The 23,959-nt window shown below is 33.3% G+C and overlaps 1 protein-coding gene across 1 annotated transcript in view; it reads right to left on the reverse strand.

Annotated features, from left to right (window-relative positions):
* N (neurogenic locus Notch protein) overlaps window positions 1-19,658 on the reverse strand; it is a 260,349-nt gene extending 240,691 nt beyond the window's left edge. The window contains exon 1 of the mRNA XM_067355433.1: window positions 19,231-19,658. Within this exon, the coding sequence (XP_067211534.1) occupies window positions 19,231-19,330 (100 nt within the window). The 5' untranslated portion in view covers window positions 19,331-19,658. The remainder of the gene's footprint in view (window positions 1-19,230) is intronic.
* Between the last annotated feature and the right edge of the window lie 4,301 nt (window positions 19,659-23,959).

Consider the following 23,959-nt stretch of genomic DNA (forward strand, 5'->3'; position numbering starts at 1 on the left):
AACAGAATATTAATTAACAAATATATTAATTCATCAATTGTATTACTATATTACATATAAAATTGTATTGTATTATAATTATCATTTTTTTTTCTAATTTTTCCATGCCGTTTTTTTCTCTAATTTCTTGAGAGCACAACCGGAAATTTCATCACGGCTGGTGGAATTTCTCGGTAAACCTGCAAGCGAGATTCATAATAGGACTATGTATAAACAGCGTTCATACCACAATGTCAAATATTGTCACACCTTATTTCACACGTGCGTTTCTCTTGCTTGCAGTTATCGCGTCAGAAAAAAGTATCGGCTATCTGATAGAAAGCAAATGAAGGCACACGAAATCTCGCACACGTCTCTTTCGGAGTGCAAAGATAACTAATATAGCTTGTATGCTTCATTGAAACACCATAAAATGGCTGATAATTTGCCCTACAATAATTCCTGTGCGTTACTTTTGCTTAATAAATACAGATACATATCAGTACCTTTCAATATTACTTTTAATAATTTTGTATATGTAACATGTATGTTTCGCAATTTTTTTGTATAAATAATTTATATAAAAATTTTAAATTTATGTAATTTTATACATGTAAAGAAAATAAAACAAAGCCAAACAAATAGCTTATTACCATTAAATTATAATTTTTCTCAATGAGAATAAAAAATAATAATAAAATAAATAATAGCAATATATTGAGTAAAAAACATAATCGGCTTATAGATTTTGCAATATTAGAGTTGTACTTCAGTAAGCACGATGTACTCAACACTGTAATTTTCAACAATGTGTTATACGTACCATGCCTCGCCGTTGAGGAGAAAGTTTGTACCTTGCGGCGATTAAGTAACTTGCTGTGAAGCTAATTCTCACTAAAGACCAGCGCGAGAGAGCTTTGATTTATGATAGATAATTAATAAAGAGGGCAGTAATTTAATATCTCGCAGATTTGAACCCTCGTACGCGGTCATTGTAATATTGATTTGACAAGCGCAAAATATTTCTTATTGTTAGAACAGACATTCTTTTCTTTCCTCCGCGAACATATAATGAAAAAGTTCTTGCGATAACCAATGAAAAATAAAATGTTGATAAATATTTATGATTTATTAATTCAAAATAATTTTTTGTTATTTAAAGAAATTTAAAACACTTTGAAAAAGTAAATAACATTTATAACATCGCGTTTTAATTTGCGCAATAAATAAGATTATATTAGCATTTTGTAAAATATAAAAAATCCATTAATGCATTTTCTTCGATACACCAAAAAGATTAAGACCCCCGCAAAGTCGGAGAAAGTAATACATTAAATATTACAGAGGAGAGAAGTTAGTTGGAACACGTTAAACTGAGAAGAAAAGGAAGAAATTACTGCATTACTGCTCTATCAAATACGAATTACTTGTTCAAAACTCACAATTTAGCGTGACTAAATTAATACTCGTATAAAATCACTACTCATTGTGATCGATCATTGTTCCGCGACGCAGAATTCTACTATTATCCACGCATATAATTACACGAGTACTTCGCACATCATGAGTCGAACGATGTCGAATATGAATTTCAATCGGCCTTAATCGGCTTGTCGTTTTCTGAATGAAACTCCATCGACGTGACTGCACATCTCCCGACCTCGCCAGGAGCAAACGCGCGAGATAAATGAATTATGTCATAGATCATTTTCCACGCTCTCATCCTATTGATTTTTATTACATATTCTCTGCGCACGATTTCCATTATTTCTTACATATTTTGCATCAAACAGCAGGCAAATTAACATTACTGATGTCTACCTTTTTATCTGAACAAAATTTATTCTAAATATCTGAATAAACGAATAATGCCTAAATTATTCTGTATATCGTAAAAAATTAATCTCGACAAAAACGAACACAAATCTTTCGCAACGAGCAAAATATTCCACGGCTTATGATGATCGGCCTCTTCTTAGTGTGAGAGTGAAATAATCTCTGTGAATCTGTGCAAAATTGCAAATCATCATCGCACGTTGACCGTGAATAGCTCGAGGGAGTAGGGAGTACTCCGAGCCCTTCTAGGTCGGTATAGGACCTCAGTCTAGAGCCATTATACTTAGTATCCCCTCGCGGTGTGTTCTTGTGCCTCACGATAATAAAGTCGACGCCGGTCAGGCATGCCAGTCGCGGCGCACGTTATGAATAAGTACGCATACGTAGCGACGTGTGTGCAGAAACGTTTCTATATTCATGCTCAGATACCGCCACAGGGCACGACCGAACAATACACGAGAGAAGACCATACATAGAAGCCGACCTGCCAGTCCTCCTCCGGTACGGAGCATAAGGTTCCCGCAGACGTAGCCATTATGCAAAAGAACCGGGCACGTAAGTTAATTAGTTTATACCTACAGCGAGGCATTGAGAAACTATAGCGATAACCGGCACGCAAATACATTGAGAGAGAGAGAGAGAGAGAAAGAGAGAGAGGGAGGGAGAGAGAGAGGGAGGGAGAAAGGGAGGGAGGGAGAAAGAGAGTGCTTAATTGTGTACCAAAAAACTCAACAAACTCGCGCACCGTTATTTCATAATTACAATATAATCTGAGCGTATAATTATCACCATTTATATATGGTCATTTATTCATGGTTTCTTATATTATAATTATGACAAAAAACTTTTAACGGATGTTGCATAGTTAAGGATGATTATACAAGAATTTTTTAATACATAGACATAAAGCTTTAATCAGAATTTTCAGAATTTTTAATAAATTTGGAATTAATTTTTTTAATCACATTAGTATACAGAATTTAATAAATTCAAATTTTTCTCTTTACTATATATGTTACGTATGCGTATATGTATTTAATTGTTCTTTACTACATATACATATCGTAAAGTATACCATCCATATTATACTATATATGTTATGCAGAAGTATAACATATGCATTTTTTTAATAACGAATAACACATATAGTTACTCAATTTTAATTGCTGTTCATGCAGCAGCAGACTTAGATATTCACAGTACGTAGAAGATCAAAGAACTGATTGACCATGCAGATGATAGCATAAAATGCTGCCAATGAAAAGTGTATTAAGAATTAATTGAAAATTCCGCGGATATAATGTGCCGAGGTAAACTGGTGAGATAGGCAAGGCAAGGAAGAAGTGTAATCGATTGCAGATATTTTTCGATACTTAATCTCGGACGTAACCTGCATAAGAGGAAGTGGCAAGAAGAAGGATCGTGACTTTAACTGCGCTGTGCGCGCGAGAGTCTCGAACGGATAATTATTATCACGAGGAGGTGCGTGAAGACAGAAAAGAGATTGAGATAGAAGCGAGATGTACAAAGAAAGAGAAAAAGACGGCAATGAGAGAAAGCGAGAGACTAGATAGATGGGTGTAAAGAAAGAGTCAAATAAAACGAAGAAGAAAGGCGTTGTATGCGAACACATTTGATGCGAGGTAGATTCAAGGATCAATACATATATATGTTCTCTGCCTGCGCCATCAAATCTGCTTCTCCTTCTCTCTTTCTAAATCAACCTCGGACTCTTTCAGTCTCTCTTACTTCATTTGATTCCAAATACCAACGCACGATTAAATACTCATCCGACGATTCTTTCGTGACCGACGAGCGCACAGAGACGCTTACGATGTATAAATTTCTATATGAGAACGAATAAAGATCACCTTTGTTTGCATTAATAAAAAAAAAAAAGATCGAAATTGTTCAATGTTAAAGACTAATCGATAAATTTTCGTTATATGTGCTATAATATGTTCTGCACATATTTAAATAATGAATAAATAATTATGCTCACAAACTAGAATATTATATAATAGTTTGCTCTAATCTACAGATTCAATTTCAAACTACTTCGCGTAAGCTCAACTTCAATTGAAAGAAAAAGGTTTTCGAGATACTGTTGCGTGCAAAAAATATTGTTAATCATGTTGCAACTACGTTCACACAATTATAATTTAGTCAGCTTTTGATTTTTAGGACATATGATGTATTTTATTCAATGCATGAATATTATTATATAGTTCGCAGAACTTACAAAGTAAAAGTAAATTTATTACGAATAAATTCATATATATAAGGTGATTCAAAACAACCTGATGTTCTTGAAATGTCATGTTCTTGAGCGATTTCTAAGACAATTTTTTCTTTTGCAAAATTTTATCCGAAGCTTAATTTTTGAGTTAAAATTGAAAATAATTCGCTACTCACGAGTCCGGTGACATGCAATGCAAGTTACTCCGACAGCACTTTTTATTCAACATTAAAAAAATTAATTTATCTCATTAGAACCTATATCGCTAGATTAAAATAAAAAGACAATCTAGAGAATAACGTTCTTCTTATATTTTGTTATTATTTGTTAAAAAAAAAGTTTTTTGTTTTTAATGTTAACAATAAAAATTTATTTTATTTTACTTATTATTAGAATTGATTTCACAAAACTCCCTGGGATAAAAATAAATCTGACAGATCTCTAAATTAACGCATATAGAATGTTATAAATGAATCCGACATCTAAAAGCTCCGATCTCGCACTCGTCTATGACGAGTCTCCTCACGTCTTACATGAATGTCAAAGCACCCTGATGGGACCCTTGGGGAACGAGTCACGGTGAAAACGTCGTTGGCTACCTTCGTATCTCGCACCTGCCACTGACAAAACGTCCAAGTATTCTCCGCAGCGATGGTACAGGCCACCAGCACAGTTTTTGCGCGCCATCGGCAGCAACAGTTGCTGCCACTGAGGTCTTGCCGCAATAATTCGTCGCCGATTGCCATATAAGTACACACACCGCAAACGAAAATAACAAGAGTGGGACAAATTATCGAAATAACGAGTGCAAGAAACGGAGAAAAATACCACGGGCCTGACTGTACGCACGATTAACGAGAACTAAATAGTATATTCTGATTTCTCTGCTATTGTGTCGTAAGCACATTACATTTTCATGGTCGACTATTAACATTATTGTCAAGTTTACTATAAATCAATGATGCGAGAAAAAAACGTGAGATACGTCGAAGTCGATGATTTGTGGAATAATTACGCATGATCTATCTATACCTATATTTCCCCCCCCCCCTCTCTTTCTCAGTCCATTCATTACTATTTACTCAAAGCTCGATAATGACACATACTTTTGCAATATTATATTTGCTGATCAGCTGATCTGCAAAGTTACTTATGGAATTGTTTCATTCTATTGTTGCTATTATTATAAGAAATTAAATTTCAAATAACATTTCATACAAAAATATCTAATATTATCTAAATAACATCTCAAAATTATTGTATTAAATATGGTTTTTTTAAAACAAATTTTCAGTCAATAATCTTGTCTTTACAAATAAGAATTTATCTTCCTCAGAATATACAGTAGCGGTCAATGAAATGTACTCATCGAAATTATTGTGTTCTTTAAACTCTGAAGCAAAGTACTGTACTAATCATAAAATTTATATTAAAGAGCATTATTAACGACCCATAATTTTGATTAGAACATTTTAGTTGAATTGTTTTAATATATTTTTACATATTTATAAAAATAGAACAATATACAATAGAAACAATACTTGCTTAATAAATTTGTATTTCACGCGTATAACAATAACAATTATAAAAACAAATAATTAATTATAACAATTATTAATATTTTTTTAATAATAACTAATATTTTGTGATATTTGTGATTTTTCACTTTTGATCATTTTTCGGTGATTTACCATTTTTATAAATACTGCACGACACTTTTTAAAAATAAGTGTGAACTTGAACTAATTCCTAGCTCGTGTTAATTATTTATATATACCCAAATAAACCTAATTTAATTCTTCCCACCCTTACAGTACTTATCAAAGACAGGTTATTTCGAAGAATCCTGCTGAATACATTTCATTGATCGCTACTGTATGTCTTATGTAAATTTATTAAAATATTATTATATTATAGAGGTCTTTGTTTTCTGTATACTGTTTGATATATAACTTAAAACAAATTTAATCAAATGCTCAATTCTCTTTAAATTCTCCAGAGACGAAAGAAAATGTACTATCCACTCTGAAAACCAAGTGCCACCCTTTTTCGTCGCGTTCCGTCACGCTCGGCGACTTATCGAATACGCACCTGGCAATCGATAATCGTACAAAGACCCTTCATGACCCAAAACGGTTATAAGGCCGAAAAAGGTTGCTTTGTACCGTATACCATACACTCCCTATACCGTCTGCACTGCGTATGATTAATTAAATAAATAATTGTAGTTTTCTTATATATATATAATATCTTTTTACTTATTTTTTTCATACTTATTTAAAGAGAATAATCAAATCTCATATTGAATATTGAATATTTTGATCGAAACAAAATCTATAACCAATCATTTAATTGTTAAATTTTCGATTTATCAACGTTTAATAATAAACATTTCAATATCCTGATATCGTTAAGATCTCTTTCTTTCCTGATAAGTAAATTTCGTAGCCTATTTATCAAAATGTTTTTCTTATTCTTAGTATCACTAAAAAAATTTGTTTGACACAATTAAAAAAAATTATCTTATTGACAAATAAATGTGGATTTATCGTTTGATATATCGTCAAGAAAATGCGCATATAATTTCAAACAAGTTTACAGAATATTTCATAACAGTGGAATAAAAAATAAACAAATAAAAAATTTTAATAAAAAATTATGCAAAGTCAGTAATCAAACACGCGACGTCGTCCATCTCACGCTTCCGAAAAATTCGATCTTATAAACAATACGGGTTCAACAATTTTTAATTTGCTAATAAAAGCACGACACAGGAAGCATACTTCAAAAGGATGCGCCTTATCTTTTCTCGGATAAAATGCTTATCGAAGGATAAAAGGACCATGAGAAATGGAGCGATTGGCGTGATAGTTCCGATCGATTTCACTCAATTGTGCGCCATTTTTGGTTCGTCAACAATCCGATTTGCCCCTGAATTTGCTGGACACTTGCTAATTAGTGCAAAGTCCCTTTTTATGTATTCAGAATAATATTAATTGAGAATCAGCGGTCATCGAGTTTCCGTGAACCAATCTACAAAACATTACGAAAAAAGTTGGAATAACCAATCGAAGTACAGTTTGCATGATAAAGTTAATTTTTGTAGATTTAACAAAAATATAAATGTGTAAAAAGAATATTTACATACAAAGTGCGTGTCTGAGCGTGTCTGAGCGTGCCTGAGCGTGCAAATTTGGAGCAATCTGATTGATCAACTTTAAACGTTTGTCATTTAAAAACTATTGTAGCCTCAACATTTTGACATTAGGATTTTCATCTCAAAATGACCTCAGAAATGTGCCATTATCGTGTAGTGCAATTTATGTGGGATACCTTATATATAAGATTTTCTAGTACAAAATCAAAATAAAAAATACAAAAATATTTTTATTGTAACAAGTAATATTATGTTTATAACACCATAAATAATATTGTGAGCTCAAAGTATTATAAAACAATTATATCTTAAAACGTATTATATATTTTAATTAAAAAAAAAAAAAACTTTTAATACACTTTTTTTAAAATTAATTTATTATTTTAAATTATTAGTTTTGCTTCTAATTGTCTTAATATTAACAATTTCAGGAAGAAATAGCACCAAATATAGGTTTTTATTTATCAAAAAGAAAGAAAACGTTTTTAGAAATAAAAGCAAACTTGAATAAAGATTGGAAAATAATGATGCGTGAAAACGATATTAGATGTATACAGCTCTAATATTGCAAATTATTCAACAACAGGAAAAAAAAACAAATAGACCAGCAATTGATCATATGTTATTCAAAGGATTATATGGTAAATATATATGTGTGTAAAAAAATTGCAAATATGAAAAAATTGCAACATATAAAAAAGATATGTATAAGATATGAAAAAACACATGTTTTATGTTTTCAGAATGGATAAACACACAATTTACCGTAACAAGAAAATAATTAATTAATTTTATTAACAAGATTGCATCAAATAAAAGAAAATACAGAAAAACAAAGTTAAAAGAGGAAATAAAAACCAAAGGAAACAGAAATCAAAATAATCAATCAAAAGCAAAGAAAAAGCAAAATATTAGAGCATTGAATAAGCATAACGATAATGTTGACGGTAATAATTTAATTACAATTATTTTATTGTTAATCATGATTGGGTAATAATAATGTTATCGTTACTTATTTTTTACTTTCTGAGTAACAATTACGGCAACGAGTTACTCAGAATTGGGAAAGTTACTTTTATAAAGTAACTTTCCCAATTCTGTTATTAATATTAAACTGTTAGATTTTTCAAAATTTTATTTTATTTTTCCATAGATCCCATAGCAATAATGGGTTCCAAGAGCGACTCCAGAATTAATTCAAATAAAATACAAACAGCTCATCAATCTACAAGCATGCAAATGTATAACATTTATGAAGCAACCCCTTTTGCAAGTGATGAAAAATTTTATAAGCAAAAATAAATATAAAAATTATTTATTGGTAGTTAATTACCATCTTTTTACGTTTCAGATTCATCTTCTCCATATACATTAACTGAATTGTAATATTATTGCATCTTATGTCTTATTTCAAAATTGTTAAATTAAATTATAATTATTTTACAGTGTTGAAAAAATAAAATTATATTTTACATGATTTAATGTGTTCTTTTGCTTATCATTATAGTTTTATTAATATAATTTTATGAATGAAACATATACATATATAGGAAATTAAGCTTCAATAGAGGTTTAATCTGAACCTATTGTGCTTAACTCCTACTTAAAAAGGACCTATTTTAATGCTATATTAGCAAACACGGAAATTTCAAACACTTTTAGGTTTAAAGTAGAAGTAAATTTTATCCTTGCAATTGGACCTCCATTACTATCTTAACTCCTATTATATAGTAGAATGAAAGGTTTATCATAGGGTCAAAATTTTGACTCGGGAGAATAATAAAATCAATTTTCAAATATAAGATTGAAATTGATTTTTATAGTACGCATATATTAATTCCAAACAATGCCTTTATTGCTATAAATATATTCCGTATTTTGCTTTTTATCTGTTTAATATGAAGATCGCGTTCAATATCAGCGCATGGCGAGGATCACGGCACAGCCTGAATTAATGCTAAATTGTGAGACCACGGAGCGTAATATTCGCACAAAAAGTGCGTGTAGCGTAAGGTTTACACGGTTCGACGCGTCGACGAGCACAGCCGCAATAAAATGGCGTGACGTGCTCTCTCATCGACGCTCTCATCGACGCGATTACACAGCGGCGCGATCGTTGTCGATAGACGGATTCCTCGGCGTGGCTATGTGGCATGTGTGCAATCGTTCTGTTATATCGAAGAAAGAGACACTGATAGAGAACAAAAGGAACAAAGGGAGAGAGAAAAAGCCCGTGCAATCCCGTTGTATTCGCTCACTTGCTTGTTCGGCCAAGCTTGACGGAAATGCCGTCAGTGATGATTGACGAGTGTCGCGCGCGCGCGATTATTACGGGGAAACAAAACGGTACGGAAGATCCGCTTGGATAATTATTACTTGAACTGCTACATATTTCCACAACGTGACATTTATTTGAATGACATCACATAAACGCCTTTATAATTTTTCTAATGACATTACATTTTCTAATTGTTTCTAAAAATATAACTAAACATTAAATAAATATTCGTAAAAAATAGTAATTACTTACAATCAATTTTGCACAATTAATGAATGGTACGGTAATCATGCATTAGTGGACCTGTTTTTTTTTATCACTAAATTTTATTAAATAATTTGAATAATAAAATAAAAAATACAGCGCTAAATCATCGCCCAAGTAGCTCTTAATTTTGGAGATATAGATCTCATTTGAATTTCCTACGATAGAGACTATGCTACTATTTAATAGAGATAATGCTACTTTTAGAAATAAAAAAAACATATAAAAGTACAAAGTACTCGTGTTGTTTGGTGGTAGGACATAGGAGATCGTTGACAAGCTGATGGTCGACGTTAGTTCAAGGATCATTATACAATAGCACTGCATATGCGAGAGTGCGGGTGAAATACAAGAAAGTCACGTTTTCGTAGAGAGTAGCGACGAGTACAGCGACGAAAACTGAGGGAAGAGGGAAAGATGAAGAAGAGAAGGGGTCATGTTTTGCGGGAAATCAAGTCGTGACTTCATCCGCATCTGCATGAACTTCGAAACGCGACTTTATTATCCAGGTAGGAAATGAATTTGCGATGGAATTACCAGCCAGACCACTTTCTTCTGCGACACAATGTACAGTGCATACGAACATCCATTGCATTCGTATGCGCATTCGCTATTTACATCGCGTTTGGCCGAGTTTTATCAACGACTAAATGATTGAATATGCGTAGAAATTTCCTAATTAATAAATTAGACTTAGTAAATATATGGAAAATAAAATATATATATTTTAATAAATTGCTTTGCAGCTATACATAATAAAAAAAATTTTATTTTGCAGTGAAGAAAAACCGCGGACATTTTTAATATATATAAATAGCAGTGCCTTAATAAATAGATAAAAATTATACCTCAATTAACGAACAGGATATGGCATGCAAATTGAGATTGTGTAATCATCTTATCGGCGAAAAAATTGTTAATTAATTAAACACGAAAGCTGTCGTCCCAAAAGCATCCCTTGAATTCGCGAATGCACAATTGATTGCACAACAGTGCATTAGCATTTTAATGGTAAGATCATTGGTCGAATAATGTAATACTCGACAGTGTCTTATATGTGGCAGTTTAAGGAAACCGAGCTGCCTGTGGCGGCGAATCGTTCTCGTGCGGAATGGAGGCGCCCAATTAAAGTCAAGCCGGCCAATCAGTGTGAAAGCGCGAGACAACGCAAGCGCGAAGCATGCGTTATCGTTCGGCAAGATCGCGGGCGACCAGTTTGTGGGAGCGAAGGTGGTTGATAAGTTGATGCACACACCACATGACTGCTGCCTCACATAGCACTCACATAGTTGAGAAACGAGCAAAAGTATTTGTATGTATACGCGCGCACATTCACAACGTGCAGCCGCGAAGGTTCAACGATGGGACTTGGTAAGAACGGTGTTTCTCACTTACAAGTTGCGAAAGACTATGTTAACGCGCAGATTCTTCCTTGTTATATGCGCCAAGTTGGAGAGAAACTCATCGCGACGCGACATCACTCGGAAAGAAGACTTGATATAACTTCCGGATGATCTTTCTGTTTATGCCTAGTCTCGAATCACGATCCCCGAAATAATTATTATAAAAGTAACAAACAGCTATTGGAATGAAATGTTTTTGAATCACTGCATGTTAAAAGAATTCAAATCCGCACATATATTTTATTAATATATGCTTTTTTGGCGCTATATATTTCTCGATTGCAAATATGACACTCTTCACATGGAATAATATAATTATTATTATTATTTCTGAATAATAACACATCGAGTGATTCCTAATTCTTTGATAATCAACTAATTTTTCGATTTTATTTGACAAGATACGCTACAAGTAATTAAATGCATACACTAAAACAATCAATTAACGAGATGATAGTCGATGCGTTTAATGGAATGTTAGCTACGTAAGTACGGGTTTCGATTGTTCCGTCGCGCGAGCATGTAATATGAGCCAACAAGCCGTGTCTGCTAAGGGGGGTCCCGCTTTCAGGCACACACAGGCTTCGCTGGCCGCGTGAAAAATTAATCAAGGCATCGTTCCACGACGCTGCCTGTAAAAGGCTCGATGTAGTTACGTACTCATTATCGGACGTCACTGCAAAAATTAGTAGTATAAATTAGTATAATTAATATAAATAATATAAATAAAAAAATATAAATTCAGCAATCGCTCGTACCGCGGCACGTAAAAAATAGTCATTCGTCGTTTCGTGTTTAATTGGCAGCCAGACGACCGACAAGATTTTATAACATGCCTCTGCTATTGATTGTTCGATCGCCGAACGAGATGTCAACCGACCATAACGCGATGATAATAATTGGAAAGGCCAACGTACTCGACTATCTTTCAATCAGGTACTCGATTTTAACAGGTAATTACAAAAAACGCACTGATCGGCAATAAAAGTTCATTTGGATGCAGCGAGCATCGTAAAACACTACGAGCATATTTTCTCAAGAAAAAAATTCTTATCCGTTACAAAGAATTTCGCGAAATTAAACTGGTTTGTGTCTGCCTAGCTAGTCTTCCACATTGCGCAAATTTAATGCATTCAAATTATATAATTATGCGCTATTTATGCGCTCACAAAACTTATAAAAAAAATTTTACGTTCTTTTAATTTGATAAAAAAAATTGTCTTGTGAAAGGGCTGAGTAATCTTCCCTTCCCTCCATCCTTCCAACAAATAATTTAATAACAAATAATTTTGAAAAATAAATACATGAAAATTTATGCGCTCTTATAGCAAGATAATTTAGATTTTGCGCTGCAACCCTTAAAAGACTCTTCTCTTGAAGCAGAGAGGAACGTTCTCGTATGATCGTATGACACGTTCAAAATAGCAAAACTGGGCAAATTAATCAACAATAAGTCTTCGAATTATGCGTTATTATATTATAATAGTCATTAAAAATGTCACCCTTCTCTTCAAGAGGAAAATGTCTTAAAGGTTGCAGCGCAAAAATCTCAAATCATTTTGATATAAAATCGAAAACTTATCGTGTATTGTTAATTTGCCCAGTTTTGTTATATGATACTTAAATTACGAATTATACGATAATCTCGTTTTTCAAGAGAGAAGTCCCTTAAGGGTTGCAGCGCAAAAATTTAAATCGTTTTGATATATAATAAGATCGCATACTTAGTGCATAAATCCTGTGTATATTTGTTTGGTGACATTATTTATTATTAATGGGTAATGGGACTTACATGCCTCCTCACAAGAAAAAAATTTTTTTGTTAAACTAAAAAAGCGCAAAAATTTTTTTATGAATTTTGTGAGCGCATAGTTATATAATTTTTTTGTTAAATTTGCGCAATGAGAGGACCAGCTAGACAAACGTAACTGGTTTATATAAAATTAAAACATTTACAAGTCATAATTCTCCATTCTTATTTGCAAAAATATCTAGTATTTTCTTAGCATAAAACTCGAAAAAGATTCACTAACTCTTTATCTCGCTTTCGATATAAATAAAGTTTATGGGGTTAAATCGAATTTTGCTAATCGAAAATACGGTTTTGAATGGGTTTCCCATGACCGTTCCGAGGTTGGAGAGCAGTTATTAATGAATCGATGATTAGTTGTGCGTAAAACATTCGCCATATCGTGTTCATTGCGATTTATCAGACGAAGGAGCGATGCGGCTTTACGCCGGCGCAGAAAGAGACGATGATAGTAGGAGCCGAGCATGATTAATAGATACGATCGCATTGACCCGGTGCGCGAGCAAAATATGCTTATTTCCGTCTGCACTCTTGGGAAAAACCGCCGGCATTGGTCCGTAAATACGAACAAGGATCCTTGTCCGTGCTCTCGCGCCCGGGGAAGTGACCGCTTTAAACTGATATGAATTCGAATTGCGTTAAACCGCTTCCACGTGCGCCACATGCCGCACGGGAAAATAGCATTGGGTGGTCTTCTCACCGCGCGTGGACCAACTCTCATCGTCCCGATCTCGTTTCTTTTCGGATCGCCGCCGTTTTTCGCGCGCCTTCGTCAGACCACACCGGACGTTTTCGCGATGAAGAATCTCTCTCATGGGAGCGTGTCGCGCGTACAAAAACGCCAGCTGCCGTGGGAGGATATGTCGAAGCAGTGACGCGAAGAATCTGCCTCCGGAGATATAGAAATGAACGTAACACATTTTCGTGCCATCGTCAAACACGGAGAGAACAATTGTTCCTGTTTCTTCTGAAGAGTTGCAAAATAGAGAACCTAAATGTAGCATAAACCCTTGTATTGATAATTTTGAATGTTTGGAAAAAAATTAATGTAAGTAAAAACATAAAGTGTGTAAAGTTAAAAGTGAAACACTTTTTCACCAGCATTGTCGAGAAAATAAAATATCCGGCTGTACTAACAAGATAACAGAAAACAACGAACGGAATTCAGGATTTATCGATTTATCAAGAGGGCGGATCCGGCAAATATCTCGCGATTAAAAATCTTTGACAGTGTCACGAATGTCAAGCGGACATTCTAAAGTCGCTGCTTCTGTTTCTCGTCTTTCTTACTAATGTACGCGAATCGAGCTGCTCTCGGAATCTGCATAGCGTTTGCGCAAGGAATAGATCCTAGCACGATCCTTTATAAGGACTCGTCGCCATACCGCGCGTTGACTGACGGCACAATCCTCGATCCTTTCGCGATACTACGGAGCTCCTCTCGGATCTTTCCGGGACGAAGGAACTGGCAGCGAGAAACAGACGAAAGAACAGACAGATGGACGAACGAACGGACGGACGGACGGACGTGCGCGGTAGCGAGAGCCCTTAATTATGCAATTTTACGCGAGAGAGGGGTACGGGAGGAATGTAAATAGCTAAGCTGACTCTCGATAGGACAGCGATGCGGAGAGATCTTACCCTTTTAGTTAGCGGATGCCGCGAGATATCTAGTTATTTTCTATCCTTTTTTTTGTTAGAGAAAAAGAGTAATCAAACAGAAAAAAAATCATGAAAATTGTTGAATTAGAAGATATACGTAAAGAAAGATATACTAAGAATATTTATTAAAGTTCTCAATCTCGATAGACTCCAAGAAAAATTGTTCAATTATCTTGTCAATTGAACTATTTTGTACAATTCTATTTTTTATAAATTATAAAAACTGTTTTAGAATATTTCTGATAAATGAATTATAATTGACTCATTTTTAATTTACTTTAATTCACATAATTTCAACTCTCTGACACTAGAGTTTAGTAATATTAAATATTTACTATAAAACAATTTGTAACTAACATTAAAAGATTTATGACTTAAATTTGTCAATAATTTTGTCCAGTTTGCGATAAATATTATTTGATTTCAAATTACTTAAGATGTTTTTCGATTGTATGTACATATATAATATATAATATTAATAACGACACCAAATTAATGCAACAACAGGCAACAGCTCACATATAAATAATACCCTCTGTAATTATATTAAAAACAAGATTAGCGAAATACTATGTGCGCGAATCAATGGAAACGAAAGAGGGAGCAACTGTACATGTACACATCGTTGTGCACACATTTCGTGACGCATATGTGCGTGAACGGTTGATTGCACACGTGTGCAAAGCCCGTGCTGGCTCGTATACCGATCTGAACCGATGAAAGGGAACGAGAAACCGGTTGCAGGTCGATCGTACAACGCGACGGTTTCTAAGTTGCACGAAGGTTTCAAATGTCCCGGGAGTGGTATCAAACCGATTTCCTACAATACTTGTCGCATATTATATCGCCGATTTATATATAGTTAGCTCGTCGCCACGCACAAAACGAAGAATATGTCGAGCGTATTAGAATTTTTAACTGAACGTAACACCTACTGCACTAAGATATGAAATCGACTAAATCAATTGCCACAAGTTACGAGTTATGCTAAATATGTTAAATTCATCAAGTTTTCAATTGATGCACGCAAAGCTGAAATGCAAATTAAGCAACTTCTATTACGCGAAACCAGACAATATCTTCTTTTTTTTCTTCCAATAAAAGTGGCATTAAATCTGGCATTTACAACGTGATTTTTGCTATTTTAATAGATAAAAGGGGTTTCAAAATGTGTGATGTATGTATTTAATTTATTTTGAGGGTATTTGAAGGGTATAAGTAAAAAGCAATCTTTTGAAAACTAAATCTTGCTCTTTGTTTCAGAAACCTATCAAAAATATATTTATGTGGATTTAAATACGAGAAGATACGATTGTGCAAGTAGATGATGATTTTAAGATGAAACATCTGTATAAAGGAAAGTATCAAAGTGTACTGCTATTTTTGCAAAATTATCGCATACGATATTCCACATTTCACATGCGCTCCAACGTTTTCCAATAATCAACGACATTCCAATCACGACGGTATTTTTAATATTTGTAAAATGTAACCCTTGTACTGCGTCTGTCTCACATAGCGGCGAACGAACGCCGCGTGTCTCGCGTGAAAGCACGTTAAGTCCAGGCGGATCAGTTTCTAAGGAGAGAGAGAAGAGAAAGCCTGAGAACATAAGAGCAGCAAACGTCTGGAGTGCGCCTTCGCCACCATTCCGCATCCAGAGTATCGCGAGGTATATAGTCGACGAGGCTCGAGACGAGATCCTTGCCCGATTCTTTGGAGCAAGTATCAAGTCGGTTGAATCGCAGAATATTCTCGCGTTCGTGCAATATTTAATTAGAAAACATCGTTAGTTAATTGATTGTAGAGCCAAGATATGTCAAAATGCAGTCTTAAAGCAAAATAAAGTTGTATATCGTAAAATAATAAAATTAAATAACGGCTAAGATGACAATAGAATTAATGGCTAATTAAAGATGCGACATGCACAAAACATATTTATCTCAAGATCATTATTGTGATATCTCATATTTTAAATCCTCTCACATCCTTCACGTTTTAAATCCTCCACTAAATATTTTATATGATTTCAAACATGCTACACACACAATATTTTGTATTAATATACAATAAGTATATTCTTATTTTTTTATATTGTTAGTATCTTGTTTTTTTATATTATTAATTATATATTAATATAACGATCTTTCCTTCCAATATATAAATATAAATATAATTTTGTGAATTTATAAATATGCTACTAGGAAATAAAACAAATAACTAATCTTAAATCTATCGACTTGAGAAAAATCTATCGACAGTTCGAAATACTACACCAATTGACAATGCAGAATAGCAATAGTGCAAATAGTTATAATTATTCTCCTGCAATTTTTCCTATTAGACTTTCCTTATTTGCCATTTTACAACGATATATGCGGCAATACTCATTGCATCAATGTAAGCATTACGTCACATTTAACCGCGATTTATGTCCTGACGAAAAGTCAAGATAGAAATTTACCTAGTAAAGCATTAACGATTATTTTCTGGTTTCTTATTGCACACAATCAATAGAGAAGACTATTGAATTACTAAATCACAATACCCAAACCATTATTCATCAAATTTTCGCAGATAAACACTTATTAAATGATTTCTAAAAATTTTCTAACTTTTTATTTATATTTTATTTTCAAATGTAATCATAGATGATTATAATTGACAAAAAACCATTAAATTCTTTTTATTGGTAAGAAATTTAAATATAAACGCTCCAAATTTTATATTTATTAAATGTCTTACGTTTAATTCGTAACACTTATCAGTCATTTCGTGTTATTATAATTTTGCGTTATTATATTTCGAGAAAGGTCACGTTCTCACAAGTGTCATTTCCGTTTCTGCTAAATCATTGCAATATTCGTAAATTACTGTGCGCAGTAAAGCGTTTGATTTCGGGTGTAAGAAACATGAAATTCTCACGAGCGAGTTAGTTCAGCCTTTCAACAGCGCGTTGACCATTTCGATCATTACCAATACACAAACGAATATTTTTTAGAATTATACATAATAGAAGGTAGCACTTGGCAAGATTTTGCATGCTGCATTTACTTAATTTTCAAAGCGGACACATTAACGCGCTTACAAATTGCATCATGTCTGATTACCAGCGACTGTAAGCAATTATCAGTATGAATCATGCATTTCGTTAATTCTCAATTGACAGAATTCGTAATATTTATATGGAATTGAAGTATGGAATGGAAGTTCAAATGTGTTATTATATATATAATAATTTATCAACAATCCCTAAAAAAATTATCATATCTTTAATGAAAAAAAGTCTTAATTTTTTCTATCTTGGTATGTTTGGTCACTATTGCTACCGAAAAATCAATCATTGAAAATATTCATAACATCTCTAACTGACAAATAACAATTTTGCAATTCCAACTATTTTTTATATCATAAGATAAATATAATTAATATAACTGATCTAAATTCTTAACTATTTATTGCTATATATTACACTATTATATAGTGCATATGATGATACAAGTTTATTAAAAAAAAAAAATAATTAAATTATAATAATATTATTCCGTCGAGCCTTTTATACAATTTTCCGACAACCCCAGATCACAACCGTATTCATCGAACACGTTTCAGTTGGGGACGAGGGTCAAAACAGGATGCGATCCCCGTAGGAGCAGCCACGGTCCCTATTTCATGCGTATATTCGCGAATGCCGAGGGAGCAACGAAATGTCGAGTTGAAGCGTGTTAAGCGAAGAAGGAGGGATAGCTCGCTTCCTGGAAAGCGGGGCTGGGCACCTGTCCCTCAGGGTCTGCCAACTTAGACGAGGGCACACGGACCCCGTATTTCTATATCACAAATGAGCACCGCTGCATTGCTAGACACACCATCACGTGTGTTTATTTGAGAAACATTGCTACAAAACAATCCGCACATTTATTTTTATGCGTGTAGATCTACCAAACGCGAGAAAGAGACCAGCAAAATGTATTTCCTCGTGTATTTTAAATGCCCTCTCGGTGACATGTAAAATAGATCGCATTGATAAAAGTTTTGATAACGTAATTGCAATGCTATCGCATAAATGCGAGCGAAAGAGTATCAGATGCAAGACACCTAGCTTACAAAAGCAAACGCTCAGAAAGTGAAAGATCCTGGACGTTGATTCCAGTCATTCACATTTGATATTTTATTCTTATTTGGATATAATATCTCGACAAATGTCAATCATTGATACTCGCACTTATACGCACTCGTATTTGTACGAGAATTTTTGTGAAATATTCATAGGATCGTGATATCAAACACGGTTGCACGCGCAATAACAATTTTGATGGCGGTCGACATTTTCAAGACAGATAGTAAGGAAAGAGGCAAGCGCAATAATGTCCGACATGGAGAGACACGGGGGAACGAATAGCGGCTGGACGATCTCGAGCAAGAGAACACGGAGTCGCGTCGCGTCCGACGCCGAGTTGCATCTATCGTATAAAGTCACAATTTCCTAATACCACGTACGATAATAACGCGCCGGCGCTCGGCGACCTGTTGCCTAGCAGCGCACGACATGTAAGCGGCTCCGATCGTAAAGCGGGTAATGTAAATACACAAAGTTCTACTCACCGGATACCGCAGGTATGCAGAAACATACAATCACCAATAGTGCAAACGGCAATAATTCGACCGTGAGCGCGTAATCCAATCTTCGCCGTGGCAGCGACATGGTGCCGTAAATATTTTTCCTTTATCCACACACGTTGGATAGATACACACTCATCGGGGGGAGACACGGGTGCACACACTCGGGAAACGAACCAACACTAACCGGCGCGCACACTTGTTCGATATCAGAGAACGTGTATTATCGCGTACCGTCACTTGACCGAGTGCATCGTACGCGATACGCGTCACCACGGGTACTACGTCACCAGCGGGTCCGAGTGTGCATACGTTCGCGCAGTTACGGAGAAAAAAAAGCAAACGGCACGACATACATGAACACGACCGCGTCCGAAACACTTCTGGGATCCCTATTGTTCGCTTAACGCGCTGAAAGTAGTTCCACTCTGCGCGCGCACCTGCCTCCAATCGCTGTATTACTACGCAGTCGCAAGCTGGCTGACAGTGTCGACGAATCAGCGCGCGGATACAGCAGAATTGTTGACCGTAGCACGCTTCTTCAATCATCTTCCATCGGAGTGAACTCTGCGCCGCGCTAAAATTGTCACATTGTATACAAATATTTAAATTAAACTTATAATATATATATATATATATATATATAATATATTTATATTCATATATTATTAAAATATATTACATTATGTTCGATTTTAGCAAAAATTTGTATCTTATCAAAAATTAAATTGTTCGAAGGGATGGATATGTATATACATTTGCTGTACCATTTTTTATAATTATTATAAATTTTGCAGAAATACATTTTTTATTATTAAATGTCTAACATAAGTGTTGAAATTAAAAAGTCGGTTAAAGGATAGCCGATCGGTGAACCGAAATAATTAATGTGGCGTTTTATTATTATGGATCTTTAACAACAGATCCCATTATATCTCGCGTGAGAGACGTCTTTAATTAATACTTGATATTTCTTTTTTCTACGACATTATCTTAATCGCGTGCAAACAATCATTTCTAATTAGATCGCGAACATAAGAAACGTTCTGAATTTTTATGATTAGGTATTTTAATCAAATTTCTCATGCAAGATTTTTGAAAGAATCTAGAAAAATCGAATCTAGAATCTCTCATTTCTATTGATGTCTTTCAATAATTTCATTAAAGATATATAAACTTTTGCTTCTAAAACCTTTTTATATAATTTTTATTACTTTTTATAATATTTTTTAAGCATAATATTAAATTTATTATAATGTAAAATCATATGTGCAATTAATAAATGATAAATAATAAAATTGCTATTAAATTTTAAAAAGATTATTTCTAAAAATATCAAAAACAGCTGAAAGTTTATCAATATGGTGTGTGTGTGTGTGTGTGTGTGTGTGTGTGTGTGTGTGTGTTGTGTATGTGTGTGTTTTGTGTATATCAACAGTGATCGATAATCAACAGTGATAAAATAAACAATCCTATTCAAAAATCTCAATTTAGCATTAATATAGAGTTGTATTAAGCAATGATTATATAGTTGATATCAATGTGGATATTAAAACAAATATTCATTTCTTACGAGATGAAATACTGTAAAGAGTAATTACTTACAATACTTCGAACGGCAACATGCAATGAGTCGCGATCAGCACATCGAAGAGTATAGCAGTGCACTTGATCATTAATTAATGCTCGGCCGCCCTTGATTGCGTGTAACGCGAAATTCATTGCAGCTATAGCTTTAGCCGCCGGGCGTCTTAACGAATACAAATGCGAAATTATTTTTCGGTAAACCCAGCCATAAGATCTTCTCGAGGAAAAGTATAGAACCTTTACGAATCGCTTGTAGTCCTTTGTGCCCGCAGTACACAAGATGCACGCACGAAGCTGCAAACACGCGCTTCCCATTAGCCTTATTAATAATGCCATTAACCTTATCATCGAACTGCAAACATCTGCGCCGGACGATGACAACGTGGCGCGGCTACGATACAATTGTCTTGTAGAGCACAATGGCATCCAATTGATGAGATTCGTCGCTAAAAACAAAATAGCTGGAGATATGTATAATTAAAATAGCTGGATAACTGCTATTATACATCTGTTTTGAAATTTCTTCATCGACATAATGCGATATTAATTATAAAAGAATTATTTCCTACATTTCTCCCTTTATTTATTATTTAATTTTAACGAGTATGTAGATTTTTTAAATAATTTAATTATCAATTTACAGCAACGCAGATGTACATCTAAATCTATAAATATGTAACTAATAATTTTAATCTGTTTGAATTAAGCGCATCACAGAACGACAGTTAGAAAATTAGATTTGAGTTGTCCAGACAACGGAAACAACTTTATTAGATCAATACCATGTTCCATGTGGTAACCCTTTTCCATTCTTGAAAACATGTCTGAACTTTTGACCTCGTCCATCGCCGAAAACAAGCTTAATGAGCTTAATAAAAAGATTGTTGAAATCAAGAAGAAAATCCAATTATCAGGTAACAGTTCAAATTATACAAAACATCCTTCGCTAATTTATACTGTTCCTCACAAGCCGAGTCAATGTTGCAAGACTTTAAACACCAGAACAAAGTTGTAAAGTCAATCTTACGCTTACATATAATATCTCATTTCTACACTGTTTTTTAATGATAAATATTGTAGTTTATTTATTTTTTCAATTTTTTAAATTTTGATATATTTATAACTATCGAGTAATAAAGAGCTAAAAATAAGAAACTTTTAATGAAATTTCAAAAAAGGAAATAAGAAATCATGTTCTTTATTTTAACATGTATTAATAGATATTGATAAAACATTAATATAAAGTTAAAATAAAGTTACTTCAAGTCGATTGATAAATCTATCATAAAAAACACATTGTAATGTAATTTAAACGAGACATTCTATATTTCAATATTCAGACATTTGTACACCACAGAGCAAGATGTGTCAAAAAGAGACAGCTCATTGAGAAAAAGAACATTTCAGAAAAAGGATCACAATCATATTGTACAATAATAAATATAAAAAAGTAAAACTGGAAGAACTAGTATTCGAGATGATATGGTCTCTCCCATATATCGTTACAACTAATTATAAATAAAATAATAAATAGTAAAATAGTAAAATAGTAAATAAAATTGTGAATTAATAATAATGTCAGGGCTCCAATAAATTAACAAATAATCTTGGGAGAAAATTGTAAATAAAAATAGCGGAAAAAAATGAAATAAGAAGAGAGGCAAAATCTGATGGCCGATTGGCTGTGTAATGTATGTAAGACAATGCGGAAGATTATATCTCCACTGCATAATTATAGATTGAGAAAGATTGTCATGCTATTAAATATAATAAAAAGTTTGAAGAACAAATGTGTATATCGCGCAAGTAGCGATAAAATTTCATACAATGTATAAATAAAAAGTGACTAACAAAGTCTCTATTCTTTAGAAAAAGACATTCACATTAAAACGTTTATATTAATTACAATTGAAAAAATCAAAATCTAAAGATTTAGCAAAAATTTATCGACAAAATTTGTTGATATTATTGGTATAATTATTTTTTTCTATATGCGTACTTATATTATATTATTACCTAAGTTAAATCATTTTACTTAAAATTACATCTAACTAAAACTAGATTTTGTATCGTAATCTTAAATTGTTACAAAAATCTTTTAGCAATTGTTCTTATATTCTAATTATTGTTTTAATTTCCTAATTTATGCACTGAAGTTTTGTGCCGTTAGCAATTTATTAAAGTAATTTATACTAAAAATAATTGTAAGAAGAACTTTTCATAAATTTATTTATCAAAGAAATATTTTTATAATTTCTAATATTGTTATTCTAATATTTTTATTATTTCTTGCGCAAAATGTATGAAGGTAACCATTAGTGGATTCTGATGTCGATAATGGGGGAGTTTCGACCTGCTTTAATGCATTTTTACCAAGATTTTTGAAATGGATCCAGCAAAATTGATTTTTTTTAACTTGAAAAGGTGGAGGGGTTTAACCCCAAACCTTCCCTTAGGATCCGCCAGTGAAAGTAACCATAATATTTTCTTTTCTTTTCTTCCAGAGGGTCAAAGAAAAGCTAATTTCGAAGAATACGATGCAAAGAAACGAGAAAATGCTCAAAAAATTGCTGATCTAAAGAAAAAAGTCAAAGAACTTTATGTGAAATATGCACGAGCAAAAAATGTAACATGGATTAAAAATAAATAGAGTAACCAAACACTAACTTATATAAACTAATACTAAATTTTTCAGAATAAAGAAGCCATGGAACATGCGGCTCTATTAAGCCGTGATTCTATCGCTTGCATGAAGAAAGACAATTTGGAGGAGATTATAGCTACGGCAAATGAAAATAATGTACGTCTAAGAAAAAAATTAGATTTAATTAAGTATGAGAGAGAAACGGTGAGTAACTAAATATTCTTTTGAATCATATATACATATACAAATAATCTGGTAGAAAAGGCGAAAAGAGCCGTTGCTAGATGTTTGTGCCACAAAAATTCAACTATATTATAAAAATTATAGAATTACAAACGTTTCTGCCTATGTTAGGCCTTCTTCAGCATTCTTCTTAGTAAATAAATTCCATTATAGAAAGATAGACAAACTGGAATTGTGATTAAATATCGGATCTATATATATATATATATATATATGTATATATACACGGTGATCCATTTT

This window comes from Linepithema humile, chromosome 5 (assembly GCF_040581485.1).
Source record: "Linepithema humile isolate Giens D197 chromosome 5, Lhum_UNIL_v1.0, whole genome shotgun sequence".
Taxonomy (NCBI): domain Eukaryota; kingdom Metazoa; phylum Arthropoda; class Insecta; order Hymenoptera; family Formicidae; genus Linepithema; species Linepithema humile.